The sequence below is a fragment of the Mycena indigotica genome (assembly GCF_014461135.1).
Source record: "Mycena indigotica strain 171206Taipei chromosome Unknown Mind.scaff0005, whole genome shotgun sequence".
NCBI classification, from domain to species: domain Eukaryota; kingdom Fungi; phylum Basidiomycota; class Agaricomycetes; order Agaricales; family Mycenaceae; genus Mycena; species Mycena indigotica.
In genome coordinates this window covers 169259-188179 of record NW_023503004.1, presented here as the reverse complement: position 1 = coordinate 188179, position 18921 = coordinate 169259, and the positions used below count along the sequence as shown (strand labels likewise).

The 18921-nt window shown below is 52.3% G+C and overlaps 3 protein-coding genes across 3 annotated transcripts; 2 read left to right on the top strand and 1 right to left on the bottom strand.

Moving 5' to 3' along the window:
* Window positions 1–750: 750 nt before the first annotated feature.
* Window positions 751–1061, bottom strand: MIND_00563500 (uncharacterized protein; the record flags this gene model as incomplete). The annotated part of the gene is made up of 2 exons (XM_037362408.1): window positions 751–805; window positions 850–1061. The coding sequence occupies 2 exons, from the start codon at window positions 1059–1061 to the stop codon at window positions 751–753; spliced, it is 267 nt and encodes an 88-aa protein (XP_037220329.1).
* Window positions 1062–2943: 1882 nt separating this feature from the next.
* MIND_00563400 (uncharacterized protein) lies at window positions 2944–5123 on the top strand (the record flags this gene model as incomplete). The annotated part of the gene is made up of 4 exons (XM_037362407.1): window positions 2944–3009; window positions 3057–4331; window positions 4382–4574; window positions 4624–5123. 4 exons carry the CDS (start codon window positions 2944–2946, stop codon window positions 5121–5123), a joined length of 2034 nt encoding a protein of 677 aa, XP_037220328.1.
* Window positions 5124–8120: 2997 nt separating this feature from the next.
* MIND_00563300 (uncharacterized protein) lies at window positions 8121–11547 on the top strand (the record flags this gene model as incomplete). The annotated part of the gene is made up of 4 exons (XM_037362406.1): window positions 8121–8432; window positions 9311–11001; window positions 11051–11421; window positions 11492–11547. Exons 1-4 carry the CDS (start codon window positions 8163–8165, stop codon window positions 11545–11547), a joined length of 2388 nt encoding a protein of 795 aa, XP_037220327.1. The 5' UTR covers window positions 8121–8162.
* Window positions 11548–18921: the final 7374 nt, after the last annotated feature.

Below are 18921 nucleotides of genomic sequence, written 5' to 3'. Positions count from 1 at the left end.
CGTAGCTATAAGGCAGAATAGAGTTGACCCCGGACTGAAGCGGGGTGTGTGTCCGTTATCGCCGTTCTTGATCGCTGTCGCCGTTATCGTTATCGAACCTCTGCCGTTGTTATCCGTCGTTGTCTCTGCTTTGTTTCGCCAAACATCTTTGAACCCCGAATCCCTCAATTTCCAAGAAGATCGTCCCAACTTCTGAACTGGTGTCGCTTATGTAAGAGTGGTTAGATGTGGATACCACTGATATGCACTTCCCTTCTGGGAACGTCGCCTTTCCTGGATTGTGCGACCCCTTTTGGAGCTGCAAGCATGGCAGCTGTTGCTCTTGATGCAGTTGGTGGTGGTGGCTATGTTATTAGGAGGAAGAAAAGCAACAAAAACAACAGAAAACATAAAACCTTCAAACAAATCGGATGTGACTGTGACTGTGACCATTGCTGTGACTGTGACCATTGCCATTTTGGGTTTTAGTTCTGGTTTTGGGTTTTGGTTAGGTTGCCTTTGGGTTAGTTGTTGGGGAGTACAGGTCACACCTCAAGAGACATGTTCAAGATGTCACACCTGTTATTATGCTCAGCTCAACCTTTACCTGGCCCTCTCACATCATCACCTCCTCCTCTTTCTCTTCATCTTCTACTTTTCACCATTCACTCTTGTCAGCACTTGCTTCTTATGGATTGCAGCATGGATATACTTTCCATGGAGCCCCGAACACACCGACCACGTGATGGGTGTTTTGTTTGTTTGTGGAGTTCATTCCACATCCAGCTTAGGTCCCATCTCGCGCGTTTCACTCCCAGTCCCACACCTAACAGAAACGCCATCTGCGTAGATGCCCCAGCATACACGAACCCAACACTCCCCCAGCACATCGCGTTCCACTCCCACGCGCGCCAGAAAACATCTGTCCCAAGCGGCGCCATGCTGACAAGGTGGCCAAAGTCGGCCACGAGAAGGACGAAGAGCAGCCGGCGCCAGGTCTTGAGCGACAATGTTGAAGAGAGCACGAGATGCTCGTTGAGCGCGAATAGGAGGTACAAGTTGGCCAGCTGAAGCAGCACCATGGTGGACTGCGTGCTCAGCGGCGTTGCCAGCGGGCGGGAAGAGGGGAGGGAGAGGTCGTGAATGTAGGCGGCGGGTTGGAAGGCTGCGTAGTAGGCTCCCGCAAGTGCCGAGATGGGTTCGATGTAGAGAAAGAATGTAAGGGCAACCCCGGAGGCCTGAGATCAAGGTCCTAGCAGGGGAGGATCCAAAGGCGTGAACATTGGTAAGCGAATACAAATGAAGCTGACCTAGCAGGGGAGGATCCAAAGAGAAGAAACTCTAAGGGTCCGCCTGCTAGGTAGCTGACTATATACTGCTTGTCCGTAGCTGCCGCTGTCGGGCACAGAAGGCTTGGGTGGCGTCGCAGGCGAGGTCCCAGGGCGACCGTCGGGAGGGCGTTGACGGATCGGTGATTGTGCGGGCGAGATGGAGGGCCGGACCGGAGTCGGAACCGGAGTCGGACCGGAATCGGGCGCGTCTCCGGGCCGAAAGGGAGGTTCCCCTGACATCACCCCCCCCCCTTTGAATGCGGCGTCCTGACGCATAGACCGGAACAGAATCGAGTCGAAGGTTGCGGAGGCAATGTGTCGTGGCTTGCCAGGGTACTTACGATAGAACTCTGCAATTTTCTCCGGGGCGAAGACGCGGTCGAAGCGGACCCATTGGTCGTGCGATGCGTCGTGTAGCCTTTCCATCTGACGAAGTAGTTCAGCCGTTTATACCTCACCCTTGCGTCCAGGATTTCCTCCACTTCCCACTCCGGGACTCCGTCCTCGAGGTCCGGAGGGGGCTGGTCGTAGCCGGGCGTCCGTCGAAGGGGGTCGTCCTGGGCGAGCTCGAGCTTGACGACGGGGAAGACCGGGTGGAGCTTCGAGTAGCGCGGAGGGAGGTCGAGCTTGTAGGCATCTTTGCTGATCTCCGCGACTATCTTGAACGGTCCAAGGCGGCGATGGGAGAACTTTTCCGAGGGGCGAGTCGTCCTGATGTCAGAGGCATCCAGCCAAACACGGTCGCCAACCTTAAACCCCGGAGACGGAGTCCGTCTCCGGTCGTAGTAGCGCTTGTACTCCTCTTTGGCCTTAGTGAGCGCGGCCTTGGCTTCAGCAACACCAGTGGCGATCCGGTCGCGGAACTCGTTCACTGACTCCATGGCGGAACGGACTCCGGGTTCAAAGCCCATGCGCAGGAGCCGTCCCGTGTCCGTCATGAAGGGGACCTGCTGCGTGGAGGAGTGAACGTGGTTGTTGTAGGCAAACTCCGCGGCCGGAATCAGCTCATCCCAGTCGTCCTGCTGGTAGTTGGTGAAGATCCGCAAGTACTGCTCCAGCTCCTGGTTGACGCGCTCTGTCTGACCGTCTGTCTGCGGGTGGTACGCGGTGGACGTGGCGGGCTTGATGCCGATTAGACGCCAAAGTTCTCAGGTGAAGTCCGCGATGAACTGCGAGCCGCCGTCGGAGACGTACTTCTCCGGAGTCCCATGGTGCCGCCAGACATTCCGGTAAGGTAGACGCAAATTGATTTCATCGAGTGATGGGATCAGATATTGTCACGCACCTTCGCGCTGCTTCTCCGCGACAAGGACCAAGAATGGAAGTAATGTAAAACCACAGTCTGGAGCTGTCCTACATACAGAACCAAACTGTGGTTTTGAATTTTTGATATCGGCTCTCAATTCAAAGTTTTTCAAGAAATTTTGTAGAATGACTTGAAATGCGTAGTCCGAGCGAATGCAGCAAAGAAAAAAATAAGAAAGTTTTTTTAGCGCAATCAGATGTGACATCAGTCACTGATGTCACGTCATGTGCCACTTCACGTGATCGTGCCACGGCCATTCGAACGCGCTTTTTGAGGCTCAATTGCAAGTCTAAGTACTTGAAGTACTTCCAATCTCTTTGGACAAGTATGCCGGTGAATAAAAAGAAGAGAAAGGCGCAAAATCTTGGTATACATGCTCAGAAACAAGCCAAAGTAAGCAACATGAAATTTTCCAGTGGCCATGTATTCACTGTTTACAGCGCCAGCGTGTGTTACTAGTGCTAGACAGCGATGATGAAAGTTCATCCAATGAGAACCACTTCCCTCACGAGTCCTCCGCCACCATTATTACTTCCGAGTCAGAGGAGTCGGAAGACGAGCCAAGTTATGAATGGCCCGACACTGATGAGGTGCTCGAAGTTCAAGAAGAGAGCGACATTCCCCATCCAAAAAGCACCCAATCCCTTCTTGAATGGCTCGAGCTCTGTGACTTAGCACTGCCAGAGTCAGGAAGAGTGCTCCATTCAGACTCTCGACAACACCCTACAATCCATGTCAGCGCAGGACCAAAACGGAGAGGACCATATTACAAAACCCAGATTGGAAAACAACCTTCAAAGCGAAGAGAACAGTCACTTGCGAAGGCTGAAAGGGAACGCGAGCAACGAGAAGATAATGATGACAAGAGAACCAAGGTGAAACAGTCGACACTCTTCCAGAGTTTTGCCAAGTCCACACATTCCAAGCCACGGGTTATCGAGCTGAGTAGCGACTCAGAAGCTGGCAGTGACGGTGACTTGGACAAGGACAGTCAGCCGGTGGTGAATGTGGAACAAATCAGGGATGAGGAAATGGACAAGCCGATAGAGGATGAATATTGGTGCGAGGATGTGATGATTTTGGATGGGAACGAGCTTGAAGAAGAACATGTGGAGGGACTCGGAAGCCAGTCGGTGTTTGGAGAGAGAGGCCTGTCGTGTCCCATCCCATCTGCCACATTCGACAACGAAGCTGATGCAACGCCCATCACAACTCCAGTGAAAGTTGGAGAAGCCGAGGAGAAATCAGATGGGGAAGGGAATCCAAGAGAGACGAGGCGGAAGGTGACGGTGGAGGAAATTGAGGACGACTATGAGGGTGGTGCAGAGATCACGACTGAACCTGCTCAATTATCAGCACAAGAGCGAGCGGAAGAAGGACTAGATGACGAACCTTGGGACCCATCGCAGGAGGTGCACCCTCACGCTCTTTACCCGCCTGCGACACCTGCTGAAGTTCTTGCAACCTCACCGCAACAGCCACCTTCGCCGCCTCAGCACTCAGAACCACTTGCATACCCGCACTCCCAGCACGGCTTTACCATGCCAAACCGCACCAAGCCGCGTCAAGTTCCTGCCCAGATTCCATCGAATAATGCTGTCGTTGATGCGATTCAAAATCTCGAAGATCTTTTGCGGCGCGACGGCGAAATGGCACTGGACGGATTCGTGCAAAACTCGATCTTGTCATCCAGGCTCGTTTGGAGGCGGTGCAACGTTTCTTGCGCTTGTATAGAGCTGCTGGATTCAAAGGGTGGACGACACAGTCAGAGCTGATTGCACGAGCGGGGGGGAAGATGGGGGCGCAAACGTGGTTGGGAAGGAAACTGAGGGAGTGGTCAATCGCGTTCTGCAAAGATAAAAAGAACATACCTTCACACAAATATGGTCGCTTCAGTGCCTCGATGCTTTCGGATGAAGACATTGCAGCCGACATCCATCTCCACCTCCAATCCCTTGGTAAATGGGTATCCGTAAAACAAATCGTGGCGCTATGTCCGGACCCCAGAGTTCCAAGCTCGTTTGCGTGTCAAACGTGACATATCCGTTCGTACAGCACAGAATTGGATGCACAAAATGGGTTATCGATGGAGGAAGGAGCCGAAAGGAATGTATTCAGATGGACATGAGCGAGCTGACGTTGTGGACTACCGCCAGAATGTCTTCTTGCCGAAGTGGAGGGAAATCGAGGCTCGCTCACGTTGGTGGACACCTGACGCAACATTCGATACAGTCGATTTCGAATGTCGACAGAGGCTGTTCTTGAGTAAGGAAGTCGATGTCCGTCCGAACACCACATGGAGGCAAGACGAGTCCACCTTCTATGCTAATGACCGGCGAACATTGCGTTGGGTCCATGAGTCGGAGACAGCAACGTTGAAGGCAAAGGGAGAGGGAGCGAGTGATATGATCGGCGACTTTGTGTCACCAGAGTATGGCTGGCTGCGATCAAAGAAACTAAATGCCGCAGGGTTTGTTGGCCATGAACTTGCTGTTGAATTGAACTGACAGTTTCTTCAGAGAATCTGAAGATGCGCGCGTTCTTTTTGAAGCCTGGAAAGAACCGCGAGGGATATCAAACAACGACCACTATTCTTGCCCAGGTCACGAGAGCGATGGACATTCTGGACCGCGACTATGCTCATGATCGCCATACATTTGCGTACGACAACGCAACGATCCATACAGCCCGTGCTCCCGATGCTCTGAGTGCCATCGATATGACTCTCGGACCCTCTCAAAACTTCAACAAAGTCAAAGGTCCTGATGGCGTTGCTCGCTGCGTCCGTATGCGCGATGCTCGATTCAAAGATGGCACACCACAGTCACTTTACAATGCTGACGGTGTATTCAAAGGCTTGAAATCACTCATCCAAGAACGACGTGCTAAAGGTCACAATCTTCCCGATCCAAACTCCATCAACCCAGCAACGAGCAAAAAATACAAGCTTCAATGCCACAGCTCAAGCTTCAAGTGCCGAAGCTCAACTGACACACGCTGCTGCCTCCGCAAAATGATGTTCTCTGAGCCCGACTTTATCAGCCAGAAGTCGATGTTGGAGGAACACTGTGAGAAGCGAGGCTACACCGTCATCTTCTTTCCCCGATTCCATCCTGAGCTCAACTTTATTGAGCAATGTTGGGGGTACGCAAAAACGGATCTATCGCATGTATCCTGCATCAAGTTGTGAAGATGATTTGCGACAGAATATGTTGGAGGCCATTGACTCGGTGCCGATTGAGTCCATGCGTCGATTTGCAACACGCTCCTCGCGCTTTGCCGATGCGTACTACCGTGGCTTGAATGGTGCAGAGGCAGCATGGGCTAATAAAAAATATCGAGGGCATCGGACTCTCCCACCCTCGTATGCAGAGGACTTACGCGAGGCTCAAGAGAAGATTCCAGTGTGGAGAGCAAGTGTGAGGGGAGGTTGAAGCTTAGGAACCAACTATCATTTCCCAAACTAATACTAGAAGTGTCTATGACCGCTCTCGACGTGTGTTGGTCTTGCAGAGAATCCGCGCATGAAAATTTGGCGCTGTGGCTGTGCTGATGGTCACAATAGTCACATCAGTCACGGTCGATGAAATCAATTTGCGTCTACCTTAGGTTGAGAAAAAGCCATTGCAGTGCACTTTAGGGTGCGAGGAGCGTCTATATGAAGGCGATTTTCTGTTTATGAGCCTAGAGTTCGTTTAGCCGCCGTGGAGAATGTGGCCTTGCGGTCGGCAATCACGCAGAATTTGAGTAGAACTGACCGAAGAGTGAGAACTTAGGCCGTCAAGAGTTCCTAAGCTTGCAGTTTGGGTATATCGTGGTTAGTTGCAGTCGGTCTGAAGCAACAAGGGAAATGTGCTGCGCATGCACATCAGGTAAGCTCGGATCACATCGGCACACTCACTGATTGACGACTTCGAAGTAACCTGAGCGTATGAGTATCTGTTGATTCACAATGAATACAATACTATTACTACTCCACGACAAATTTAACAGAGTAAAGGACCCTTTTGGACCATCTATTTTTCTGGGGGATCAAGAGCCAAAAATCTTCTTCTCAGCCCAACCTCAACATCATCATCGTCTCCATTTTCCCAGCCACCCCGCTTCAGCCTGAGCTCAATTCCCTGTCGTTCACATATACTCTGCAACGCTCGCAAGGTATGTCGCTACTACCATGCAACCGCCGGCCGGGGTCCATATGACTATTTTGAGATTCTGAAAAGACGCACAGAGACGATTGTGGTTGGGGTTTGAATGGGGGCATGGCCAACAGGTCTGACGAGATCTCCAGAGTGCGAACGGAGGGAAATAAAGCGACGACAGAGTGCATGGTTCTGGGGTGCTGGGCCGCAAAAGGTCCAAATTCTTGTGTGATGTTGAGTGAAGTTATCTTGGGGCCACCGACCCGAAGTCTCTCGAGATCTTCCAAAGAAAACTCGCAGGAAATCGTCGACACCTCTAAATGCCAGTGCGGCAAATTCTTCGTCCTCAACAGAACCTCTGCCAAAAAATGCTGCCTCCGCAGCTAGCTCCGGTTCAGTGGGTTTGAGCGTTAGGCTCATCACACACCCCCAAAAGCCATCTGCTCTCAGTCTTCGTGTCCAAGGCCGCAAGGAGCGAGGGGAGCCTGCTCGGCGTCGTCACTTTCAAATGACGCTAGTCCCACTGACGGGTATTCGGAGGAAGAATTATTTGGCGAGACAGCATTTTTTGGGCTAGTGGCGACCACTGACGGCAGACGAGGGCCCGGGAGCATGAAGCAAGTATAGGAATGCTGTTTATGCATGAAATAAGGTGATATTCCAGTGGGACGGCCAGTAGGCCAAATATCTCGAGCAGAATGTCAACTGCGAGGTGAATGGAAGAAGACATGAAAGCCTTTTTTTCGGACGTTTGGTATGCCATTCCCTTCGTTGTGTGCTGGATTCTTGAGTTCGTTCAGTCTCTGTAGTGGAAAACTGTGAAACAGAACTCGACTTGCAGAGCTGAGCAATGGGTAAAAGGCGGAAATGTTGTGTTGGCAGCGCCCAAGACTCTACAGCTATCGGTATCGTAAGTCGCAGGTGGTTTGGAGGAAGTTTCAAGTTGGCAATGAGTTGCACGTGGTGCAGATCAAGCATAGTCACCCGCACTCACCTGCAGCGAGATTCTGATTTCGGCTGAATCGGCTCTAACACGATTCTTGACTTGAGTTGGGTAACTTGGGTTGGGGCAGCGGAAGGGTATACATCCAGTCGGCGCTATTCATTGTAGCTTCCTCCACCCAACTTCCTGAATTTAAAAATCGTCGCGGTCGACATAAACGGTTATCAGCTTCGTGAATTCCGGCAACTGCGAAAACCTGAACGATCCAACTTCTGATTGTTGTCTCTTTCTAAGACGCAAGCGTTCAACTTTTACTTCTGTTGTGGTCAGAGAAAGGACTGGTAGATTATTCAGATATTACCCGTGTTGCGTCTATGTGTGTGTGCCCTTATCGCCATCCATCTCCATATAAACAGACCTTCCCTCTCTCCCACTGTCCCATAGCCGAAGAAAAGGCGGCCATGGTATTATTGCCAATGTCGCAGTCCATCGACACACTCCCTTCTCAGCTCGACAACGGCCTCTCTAAAACATCATCCTCCAAATCGTCCGTTACGCACACGCTGCCAACGACAGCCATACCAGGCGAGGCAGAGCCACAGCAGCCCAATTCAGAGCCCATGTTGGCCGAGAAAGCTCCAGAAAGGTCCCCTCGTATAACACTCCGCCTCCCATCGCTATCGCGCCTGATCGACGCCCGTCCGAAGAAGGCCTTGCCGACAAGAGTGGTAGTGAGTTTTCGCTTGTCGAAGGCTAAGGTAGACGCAAATTGATTTCATCGAGTGATGGGATCAGATATTGTCACGCACCTTCGCGCTGCTTCTCCGCGACAAGGACCAAGAATGGAAGTAATGTAAAACCACAGTCTGGAGCTGTCCTACATACAGAACCAAACTGTGGTTTTGAATTTTTGATATCGGCTCTCAATTCAAAGTTTTTCAAGAAATTTTGTAGAATGACTTGAAATGCGTAGTCCGAGCGAATGCAGCAAAGAAAAAAAATAAGAAAGTTTTTTTAGCGCAATCAGATGTGACATCAGTCACTGATGTCACGTCATGTGCCACTTCACGTGATCGTGCCACGGCCATTCGAACGCGCTTTTTGAGGCTCAATTGCAAGTCTAAGTACTTGAAGTACTTCCAATCTCTTTGGACAAGTATGCCGGTGAATAAAAAGAAGAGAAAGGCGCAAAATCTTGGTATACATGCTCAGAAACAAGCCAAAGTAAGCAACATGAAATTTTCCAGTGGCCATGTATTCACTGTTTACAGCGCCAGCGTGTGTTACTAGTGCTAGACAGCGATGATGAAAGTTCATCCAATGAGAACCACTTCCCTCACGAGTCCTCCGCCACCATTATTACTTCCGAGTCAGAGGAGTCGGAAGACGAGCCAAGTTATGAATGGCCCGACACTGATGAGGTGCTCGAAGTTCAAGAAGAGAGCGACATTCCCCATCCAAAAGCACCCAATCCCTTCTTGAATGGCTTGAGCTCTGTGACTTAGCACTGCCAGAGTCAGGAAGAGTGCTCCATTCAGACTCTCGACAACACCCTACAATCCATGTCAGCGCAGGACCAAAACGGAGAGGACCATATTACAAAACCCAGATTGGAAAACAACCTTCAAAGCGAAGAGAACAGTCACTTGCGAAGGCTGAAAGGGAACGCGAGCAACGAGAAGATAATGATGACAAGAGAACCAAGGTGAAACAGTCGACACTCTTCCAGAGTTTTGCCAAGTCCACACATTCCAAGCCACGGGTTATCGAGCTGAGTAGCGACTCAGAAGCTGGCAGTGACGGTGACTTGGACAAGGACAGTCAGCCGGTGGTGAATGTGGAACAAATCAGGGATGAGGAAATGGACAAGCCGATAGAGGATGAATATTGGTGCGAGGATGTGATGATTTTGGATGGGAACGAGCTTGAAGAAGAACATGTGGAGGGACTCGGAAGCCAGTCGGTGTTTGGAGAGAGAGGCCTGTCGTGTCCCATCCCATCTGCCACATTCGACAACGAAGCTGATGCAACGCCCATCACAACTCCAGTGAAAGTTGGAGAAGCCGAGGAGAAATCAGATGGGGAAGGGAATCCAAGAGAGACGAGGCGGAAGGTGACGGTGGAGGAAATTGAGGACGACTATGAGGGTGGTGCAGAGATCACGACTGAACCTGCTCAATTATCAGCACAAGAGCGAGCGGAAGAAGGACTAGATGACGAACCTTGGGACCCATCGCAGGAGGTGCACCCTCACGCTCTTTACCCGCCTGCGACACCTGCTGAAGTTCTTGCAACCTCACCGCAACAGCCACCTTCGCCGCCTCAGCACTCAGAACCACTTGCATACCCGCACTCCCAGCACGGCTTTACCATGCCAAACCGCACCAAGCCGCGTCAAGTTCCTGCCCAGATTCCATCGAATAATGCTGTCGTTGATGCGATTCAAAATCTCGAAGATCTTTTGCGGCCGCGACGGCGAAATGGCACTGGACGGATTCGTGCAAAACTCGATCTTGTCATCCAGGCTCGTTTGGAGGCGGTGCAACGTTTCTTGCGCTTGTATAGAGCTGCTGGATTCAAAGGGTGGACGACACAGTCAGAGCTGATTGCACGAGCGGGGGGGAAGATGGGGGCGCAAACGTGGTTGGGAAGGAAACTGAGGGAGTGGTCAATCGCGTTCTGCAAAGATAAAAAGAACATACCTTCACACAAATATGGTCGCTTCAGTGCCTCGATGCTTTCGGATGAAGACATTGCAGCCGACATCCATCTCCACCTCCAATCCCTTGGTAAATGGGTATCCGCAAAACAAATCGTGCGCTATGTCCGGACCCCAGAGTTCCAAGCTCGTTTGCGTGTCAAACGTGACATATCCGTTCGTACAGCACAGAATTGGATGCACAAAATGGGTTATCGATGGAGGAAGGAGCCGAAAGGAATGTATTCAGATGGACATGAGCGAGCTGACGTTGTGGACTACCGCCAGAATGTCTTCTTGCCGAAGTGGAGGGAAATCGAGGCTCGCTCACGTTGGTGGACACCTGACGCAACATTCGATACAGTCGATTTCGAATGTCGACAGAGGCTGTTCTTGAGTAAGGAAGTCGATGTCCGTCCGAACACCACATGGAGGCAAGACGAGTCCACCTTCTATGCTAATGACCGGCGAACATTGCGTTGGGTCCATGAGTCGGAGACAGCAACGTTGAAGGCAAAGGGAGAGGGAGCGAGTGATATGATCGGCGACTTTGTGTCACCAGAGTATGGCTGGCTGCGATCAAAGAAACTAAATGCCGCAGGGTTTGTTGGCCATGAACTTGCTGTTGAATTGAACTGACAGTTTCTTCAGAGAATCTGAAGATGCGCGCGTTCTTTTGAAGCCTGGAAAGAACCGCGAGGGATATCAAACAACGACCACTATTCTTGCCCAGGTCACGAGAGCGATGGACATTCTGGACCGCGACTATGCTCATGATCGCCATACATTTGCGTACGACAACGCAACGATCCATACAGCCCGTGCTCCCGATGCTCTGAGTGCCATCGATATGACTCTCGGACCCTCTCAAAACTTCAACAAAGTCAAAGGTCCTGATGGCGTTGCTCGCTGCGTCCGTATGCGCGATGCTCGATTCAAAGATGGCACACCACAGTCACTTTACAATGCTGACGGTGTATTCAAAGGCTTGAAATCACTCATCCAAGAACGACGTGCTAAAGGTCACAATCTTCCCGATCCAAACTCCATCAACCCAGCAACGAGCAAAAAATACAAGCTTCAATGCCACAGCTCAAGCTTCAAGTGCCGAAGCTCAACTGACACACGCTGCTGCCTCCGCAAAATGATGTTCTCTGAGCCCGACTTTATCAGCCAGAAGTCGATGTTGGAGGAACACTGTGAGAAGCGAGGCTACACCGTCATCTTCTTTCCCCGATTCCATCCTGAGCTCAACTTTATTGAGCAATGTTGGGGGTACGCAAAACGGATCTATCGCATGTATCCTGCATCAAGTTGTGAAGATGATTTGCGACAGAATATGTTGGAGGCCATTGACTCGGTGCCGATTGAGTCCATGCGTCGATTTGCAACACGCTCCTCGCGCTTTGCCGATGCGTACTACCGTGGCTTGAATGGTGCAGAGGCAGCATGGGCTAATAAAAAATATCGAGGGCATCGGACTCTCCCACCCTCGTATGCAGAGGACTTACGCGAGGCTCAAGAGAAGATTCCAGTGTGGAGAGCAAGTGTGAGGGGAGGTTGAAGCTTAGGAACCAACTATCATTTCCCAAACTAATACTAGAAGTGTCTATGACCGCTCTCGACGTGTGTTGGTCTTGCAGAGAATCCGCGCATGAAAATTTGGCGCTGTGGCTGTGCTGATGGTCACAATAGTCACATCAGTCACGGTCGATGAAATCAATTTGCGTCTACCTTAGTAGAGGCGGGCTGCCCCCTACTGCATCGACCGTCGTATGACACTCCGAGAAGTGGGTGTGCTTTCCGAGGGTGTCAACGACGATCATGATCACGTCGTACCCATGGGCTTCGGGAAGCTCTACGATGAAGTCGACGGAGACGGTATGCCAGCGTTCCGGGGCGTTTCCGTGGGGTGCAGCTCTCCGTGGGGCAGTCTCCGGAGTGCCTTGGTGCGACAGCACAAGTCACAGGTCGCAACATACCGGCCGATATGGCGAGACATCTGAGGCCACCAGTAGTTCCGGGAGACCAACTCCCGTCACCTTCCTTGATCCGGACGTTGTTGAAGCCCCAACGGACGTCGAGTTTGGTGAAGTAACGAGCGCCTTTGAGCCGGTTGATGAGGTCGTTGATCAGCGGAAGGGGGTACCGGTTTTTGACAGTCATCGCGTTGAGAGCACGGTAGTCCTGGACGAAGCGGAGTCCGCCGTCCTTCTTCTTGACGAAGAAGACCGGAGACGCCATCGGAGACTTGGAGGGGCGAATCCGGCCTGTCGAAAGCCCTTTCTCGATGAACGTGTCGAGCTCGCGTTGCTCGAGGGGCGAGATGGGGTACACCTTGCAGTTGGTGGGCTTAGCGTCGGGGACGAGTTCAATGGCGTGGTCCCAGGCTCTCCGCTCCGGTAGCGTGTCATCTCGGAGGGCGGAGGGGCGGAGTTCCTGGCGAAGGCTTTGGCCAGGCGTTGCGAGACAGTACTGCCAGCGCGTATCTCCTCCGAGGGGCGGAACGAGGTGTAGAAGATGCAGTCACCATCTTCAAGCTGACCATCGTCATCGTCGTCGTCGGAGTCCGGCGTCAGATCAGGCAGGCCGGAGTCGTCACCGGAGACGGAATCGTCTCCGTCATCAGACCCAGAAAGGTCCATGGCGCAGACCGAGGGGAACGGGCCGGAGCGGAGACGCTTCTGAAGCGACCGGAGTCGCCGCAACTCGGTCCGTTCGACCCGCTCTTCCTCACGGCAGGTCGAGCAATTGCGGGGGCACCGTGTCATCTTGACCTCCTTGGTTTCCCACTTGATCTCTGGGTTATGTTTCTGCAACCAGGAATACCCCAGGATGAGGTCATGCTTGCCAAGATGGGTGACGGCCAGCTGAACTCGTTCGGCATGGCCCTTGTAGCGCAGGACCAAGTCCGCGATCTGTTTGATGGAGCCAGTGTCATTGGGGGTGCCATCGACATTGAAAACCGGAATCGGCTGATCGAGGGTGCGGACCGGAATGCCATTCCGAGCAACATAGTTCGTGTCAATGAAGTCGGAGGTGGCACCACAGTCGCCAAGCCCAGAGAGTGAGAGCTTCAGCGCGCTGGTGGTGGACTCGAGCTCTAACGGGAGGTGGAGGGAGTTTGCCCCAGGGGCAGCGGCAACGGTGTACTGCTTGGGCAGTTTCTTTTCGGGCTCATTGTAGGGCAAGGAACTGCATTCATCATACAAAGAGGCAAAACGATTTATAGACGCGAACGAGGGCACACCAGTCACTCGTTGCGGGGGACAAAATCCTCTCCGGCCATCGACTCCGCTGCCGTCTCCGGCAGGGCAGCTGTGTCCGTGTAGCGGGCGATCAACTCCGCTAACATCTCGTCACCGAGTTGTTGGATCACCTCGTCGAGGATGTCCATCGATCGGACATCGGCGGGGAGGGGGGCAATCCCGGGCGAGATGGTTCGGGTCGCCGCACCTGAAGCAGGCGCGACGAGGGGCACCCCGAGCCCTGGTGCGATCCAACTCCATAGGGATGGGAGCTGGAGGCGCCGGAGCGGGGGCGCGGGCCGCGGGTGGCACGACCGGAGCCACCGGGCGGAAAGGGGCCGGAGCCGGGATGTGGTTGACCGGAAACGGAGTCCGAATCAAACCGCCAGGCGTCTTGGGGGCGGCTGACTTGATCAGCTTGGCCCGGACCAGGGCCTCGTATTGACGGAAGGCCCGGGTGCGCCAGCTAAGGTAATCCCGGAGGTCCGGGGGGTCGTTCGAGGACGTGATTCCGTTATTGATCAGGGGGTCAAGTCCGTGGCAGAACTTGGTCACCTTGACCAGCGCGTCTTTGAATCCGGCGAGGTCCATCAGGTCCTCGAAGTCGTCAGTGTACTGGTAGACATCCTTTGTACCCATGTGATAGGCGGAAGTCTCCAGCTTGGAGAGAGCGTGATCTTGCTCATTCTCCTCGACGAACCGGAGTCGAAACTCGGAAACGAACGGGCCCCAGGACGGAAACGGAAACGGGGCTTTGCTTCCGTGGCGCTCCGCCCATTGCTGAGCGGGTCCTTCTGCCATAAACGACATGGCATAGCGGACAGCCTTTTCCTCGCCGCCTCTCCGTTGACCATGAAGGCCTCAGGGGCAAGGCGGGCGTAGGTGCGGACCGCGTAGAGGAACGCGCGGCCGCGTTTCCGGTCGCCATTGAAGGTGAACGGGGGTTTGGTCGCAAGACCAATTTTGAGGCGAGGTTGATGTCGCCAAAAAGGGCTTCGAGTCGCCCTGGACCGGGTCGGAGTCGGAATCGACGTCTCCGGCGATGGTGTTTGGGGTCCGCCAGCATTATTAGCGGCGGCAGCGGCAGCGGAAGCCTGGTTGGTGAGTAAAGCAAGGGCCTCAGTTAGGCTATCGATTTTCGCCTCGAGTGAGTCCAGCCGGGCGTCTGCGGTAGGAGTGACTCCGGACGGCATGACGGGTGCGGGGACCACAGGAGTAGAGGAGGAGGGGACAAGTGGCAGGGGCGGTGACGAGGGCGGAACGGACTCGTACTCGAGCCTGAGTCAGCGCCGAACCTGGCAATCTCGTCCGGTTGATCCCGTAGAGAGTTTCTTCTGCTGTAAGGGCAACCCCGGAGGCCTGAGATCAAGGTCCTAGCAGGGGAGGATCCAAAGGCGTGAACATTGGTAAGCGAATACAAATGAAGCTGACCTAGCAGGGGAGGATCCAAAGAGAAGAAACTCTAAGGGTCCGCCTGCTAGGTAGCTGACTATATACTGCTTGTCCGTAGCTGCCGCTGTCGGGCACAGAAGGCTTGGGCGGCGTCGCAGGCGAGGTCCCAGGGCGACCGTCGGGAGGGCGTTGACGGATCGGTGATTGTGCGGGCGAGATGGAGGGCCGGACCGGAGTCGGAACCGGAGTCGGAACCGGAGTCGGACCGGAATCGGACCGGAATCGGACCGGAATCGGGCGCGTCTCCGGGCCGAAAGGAAGGTTCCCCTGACAAAGAAGAGGCGGTAGGGCAGCGGGATGCTCGTCGTCATGGTCGAGAGGAAGCTGCGGCAGTGTGGGAAGATTTTTCGCTCGGATCACACCGCCATCGTAAGTGGGTGACCTTTGCCCGTGACGCCACGCGTCTATCTTCTCGACAACCATGACGGACGACCACGCCATGCGCGCGCTCGCCGAGCTACGCATCCGCATTGACGCGGTGGCATCAGATACGCAGGCTATCCAGCACGTGCGTATCCTGCTCTTCCGCGGCTCCCTGGCGCTGAGTCAGCGCTGCTGACCTCATTTTTTCTTTTCGTTTTTTTCTCATCATGTAGACCCTCGATTCGTACGGGGACGACCCGCTGCGCGCGCTCGCGGCCATCGACGACCAAATGCGGGACCACGCAGAGATGCAGGCGGCGCACTTCGATATGCAGGTTAACGTGGATGTGGACGCACCAGCGGACGTGAAAAAGTGGATTGGTGACCTGGAGCAGCGGCTGGCGAGTCTGGTGCTAAAGCTCGGACAAGGGGAGTGCGAGATGCAGGGAACCGATGTGCGGAAAAAGGAGAGGGAATGAAAAGGCTGAAACGGTGCGTTGTGCTCAAGTTTTAAACTTGAAGTTTATCATCTTGGCCGGCTAGGATGACAAGACCTTGATAGACGACAAGAACAAAAGCAAACTTGAAGCGGTCATTCGTGGGAAACAACATCCATAGCATCTCTTCTTCCCATCCCACTTGCACTCTGCACGCAAAACCAGCGACGAGAAGTTCCTCCACCGCTCAGCTTGTCCACAACAACGATTCCGCTGCACCTAGCATACCATCCGGCTTCTCCAGCTGGTCCCAACTATACGACTTACCTTCCAGTATAGAGTATATACTGTATAGATAATCTATACTATTGAGTTTTCTCAGAGGCCTATATAGGCAGTATCTGTAGGTTATATAAGGTGTTATCAAGTCAACTTCTTTCAGATACTGTACACAGCTTATTATTCAGATGCCGAATGTCAGACCACCATCAAAGCATCAGAAATTTTCCGGCGGCCCTCCGGGCCGCAGAATGGGCCGAATTTTTTCGGCGGTCACACAGATTCCCAGGCAGTGCCGAAATTTTAATTTCGGCGCCGATGTCACACGGTTTTTCGACGCCGAATTGAATAAATTTTTACAGTAAGGTATTTTCTGAGTCTTTGTTACTATACTTTTGGGGACTATATCTGATATCTGACTAAAAGTTCAGATGCTACTTTAACCACAGCTTCCAACCGACCCACAAACTAACACATCTAAACAAGCTCATCATTATATTAAATTTTCAGTTACATTTTTGTTAATAGAAATTTGTAGTATAGCTCAAGTACAATTACTCTTATATTAAGCAGATGTCGTGTGAATGTATGCACATGTTTGGCGCTGGCCCAAGGAATTCATTTGCTCCACATTTCCATGCTGTACAATGGGACCAATCCTAATTGGGATACAAAGCTGTACATGATATCTTACACCCAGTACCTTAAAAACATTATATCTAGGGTTATTTCCCATGCTAATAATACCTGCGTGTGTACTAAGAAGTATTGTCAATTTGTTCACAAATTAATAACTAGGTACATGAAATTTACAGACTTAAATTGCAATCTATGTGCATATTAGTAGACCAAATAGTTAAGAGGGTTATTGTGCTGGTAATTAGTGGAATTTCTTTAAGTTTGGAAATTCACTTTGAAGTTATTCAAGTCATATTGAGAGCTGGGGCATAGCTATGTCTAGTATCTCATATATCAATCATAAGTCTAGGTTAAACTTCAAAATTTCCATATAAGGAAATTTCATCACAATCAAAAGACTGTAAGTATTATGATAAGAAGAGAGTTTTGTAGTTAACTATCAACACAACATTTATCTTATTACCCAGTTTCCTCTTGATCTGATATCTGTGCTGTTCTACTATTATATTTGACTATTGAAAGCCTTGGTTAACCTCAATGTCATCTTTTTGCAGCTCTAAGACTTTCAGGACCTGTAACTAAGATATTATTACAGTCCCTAGCATATAGCAGAACTACACTATCATGATTGTGATATATATTTGAAAACAATATATTATCTACTATATACTCAATATATTGGGTTAGAACTCAATACTATCCATATCCCAATACAATACAGCCTTGGAGTGTATATGGATAGTAATTAGTTGGAGCCTTATTACAGCACATCAAAATGTGCTGGTCGTCGTCAACTGCGGTGCCAAGCTACCTTGGCGGAAACTCACCTTCGCCGAGCAGGGCCGCCCACAGCGCGGGTCGCCACTGACACTGTGCTCCTGCCGACAGGGCGAGCGTTAACGGCAGTGCGGCACCAGCATCGGCGTTGGGCACGGTACCGGTCCGGCCGGCCTATGGCGGTGGGTGCCAGCCTGAACAGTTCGTGGTTATCTTGCCGCTTACTGAGGATGTGGAGGGGCAGACGGGCTCGGCCAATGATGCTGCATCTGCCTGAACAGTAAGAACCACAGCCCGCTGCCAGTGCCCTTGCTCGTACTCCCATTCGCTTTCCGGGGGCTCCGGTGACAGCTCGCGGTACCTCAGCCCGATGGCCCTGGCTGCTTTGCGCTCCCATGGGAGGAGGAGTATGTGGAGGGTGAGCGCTTGCTTCTCCGGGCCAGGATAAAGGGTGTCTGAGAGAGTTATGCAAGCATCGGTCGGCTTGGCATGCCCGACAAACGGGCGTGGGCTTTGATCGCCCGCCAAAACCCATGCCCATCGGGCACGCCCAAAAGTGAACTCCAACAAATTTCACAGTAAATGGCCTTCCTATGCATATTAATCTTTCATTAGGATTTAAACATGGATGTGCGTGTGGCAAGTTGAAGCAGGACGCGTTGTCGATTACGCGGTCATGCCGAGTGTGGCTCGACAACAAGGCAACAATGCTCATATGGCGTAGAAGATTCAAGATTGTGGCGATAGAAGTAATTTTTCATATCCCATGTTCACTTGACTGAATGGGAGCAGCTGTGCCCATAGCCCCACGCAGTTTGTCGGGCCCAGACTGTCGATCCTGCGATCCGCGGCGACGTCAATCGCAGCATAAATAATTATTTGATCCGTTGCACTGCCTCACTGGTTCTTTTCCCGAACCGTGACGGTATGTGCAACGCGACTACGACTGTACTGTAGATACTGACTGCACTGCAGGATAGCAAGAGCTAACTGCGTGCAGGTAATGCACTGGTTCTTTTCCCGAACCGTGACGGATAGCGAGAGCTAACTGCGTGCAGATTCAATAGGTTATGGGCCCCGTTGCGTTTGAAGACGCGTGGAATCTGCCGTTTTTCGACCTCAATCGACCTCGCCTTTACGAACTTCCCACTCGCCAGCCCCCTACGATGTTTTCTCATCCATCGAACCCGTTCCTGGACGTCTACAGCGACAACTCGCCATTGGCGGCTCGTGGCTCTGGAGCGCGCACTCCGCGACCCTACCCGTATGCTCCTCGCTTTTCCCCTCGTAATCCATTCGCCTCAATGCCATCCGCACCCTCGCTCGG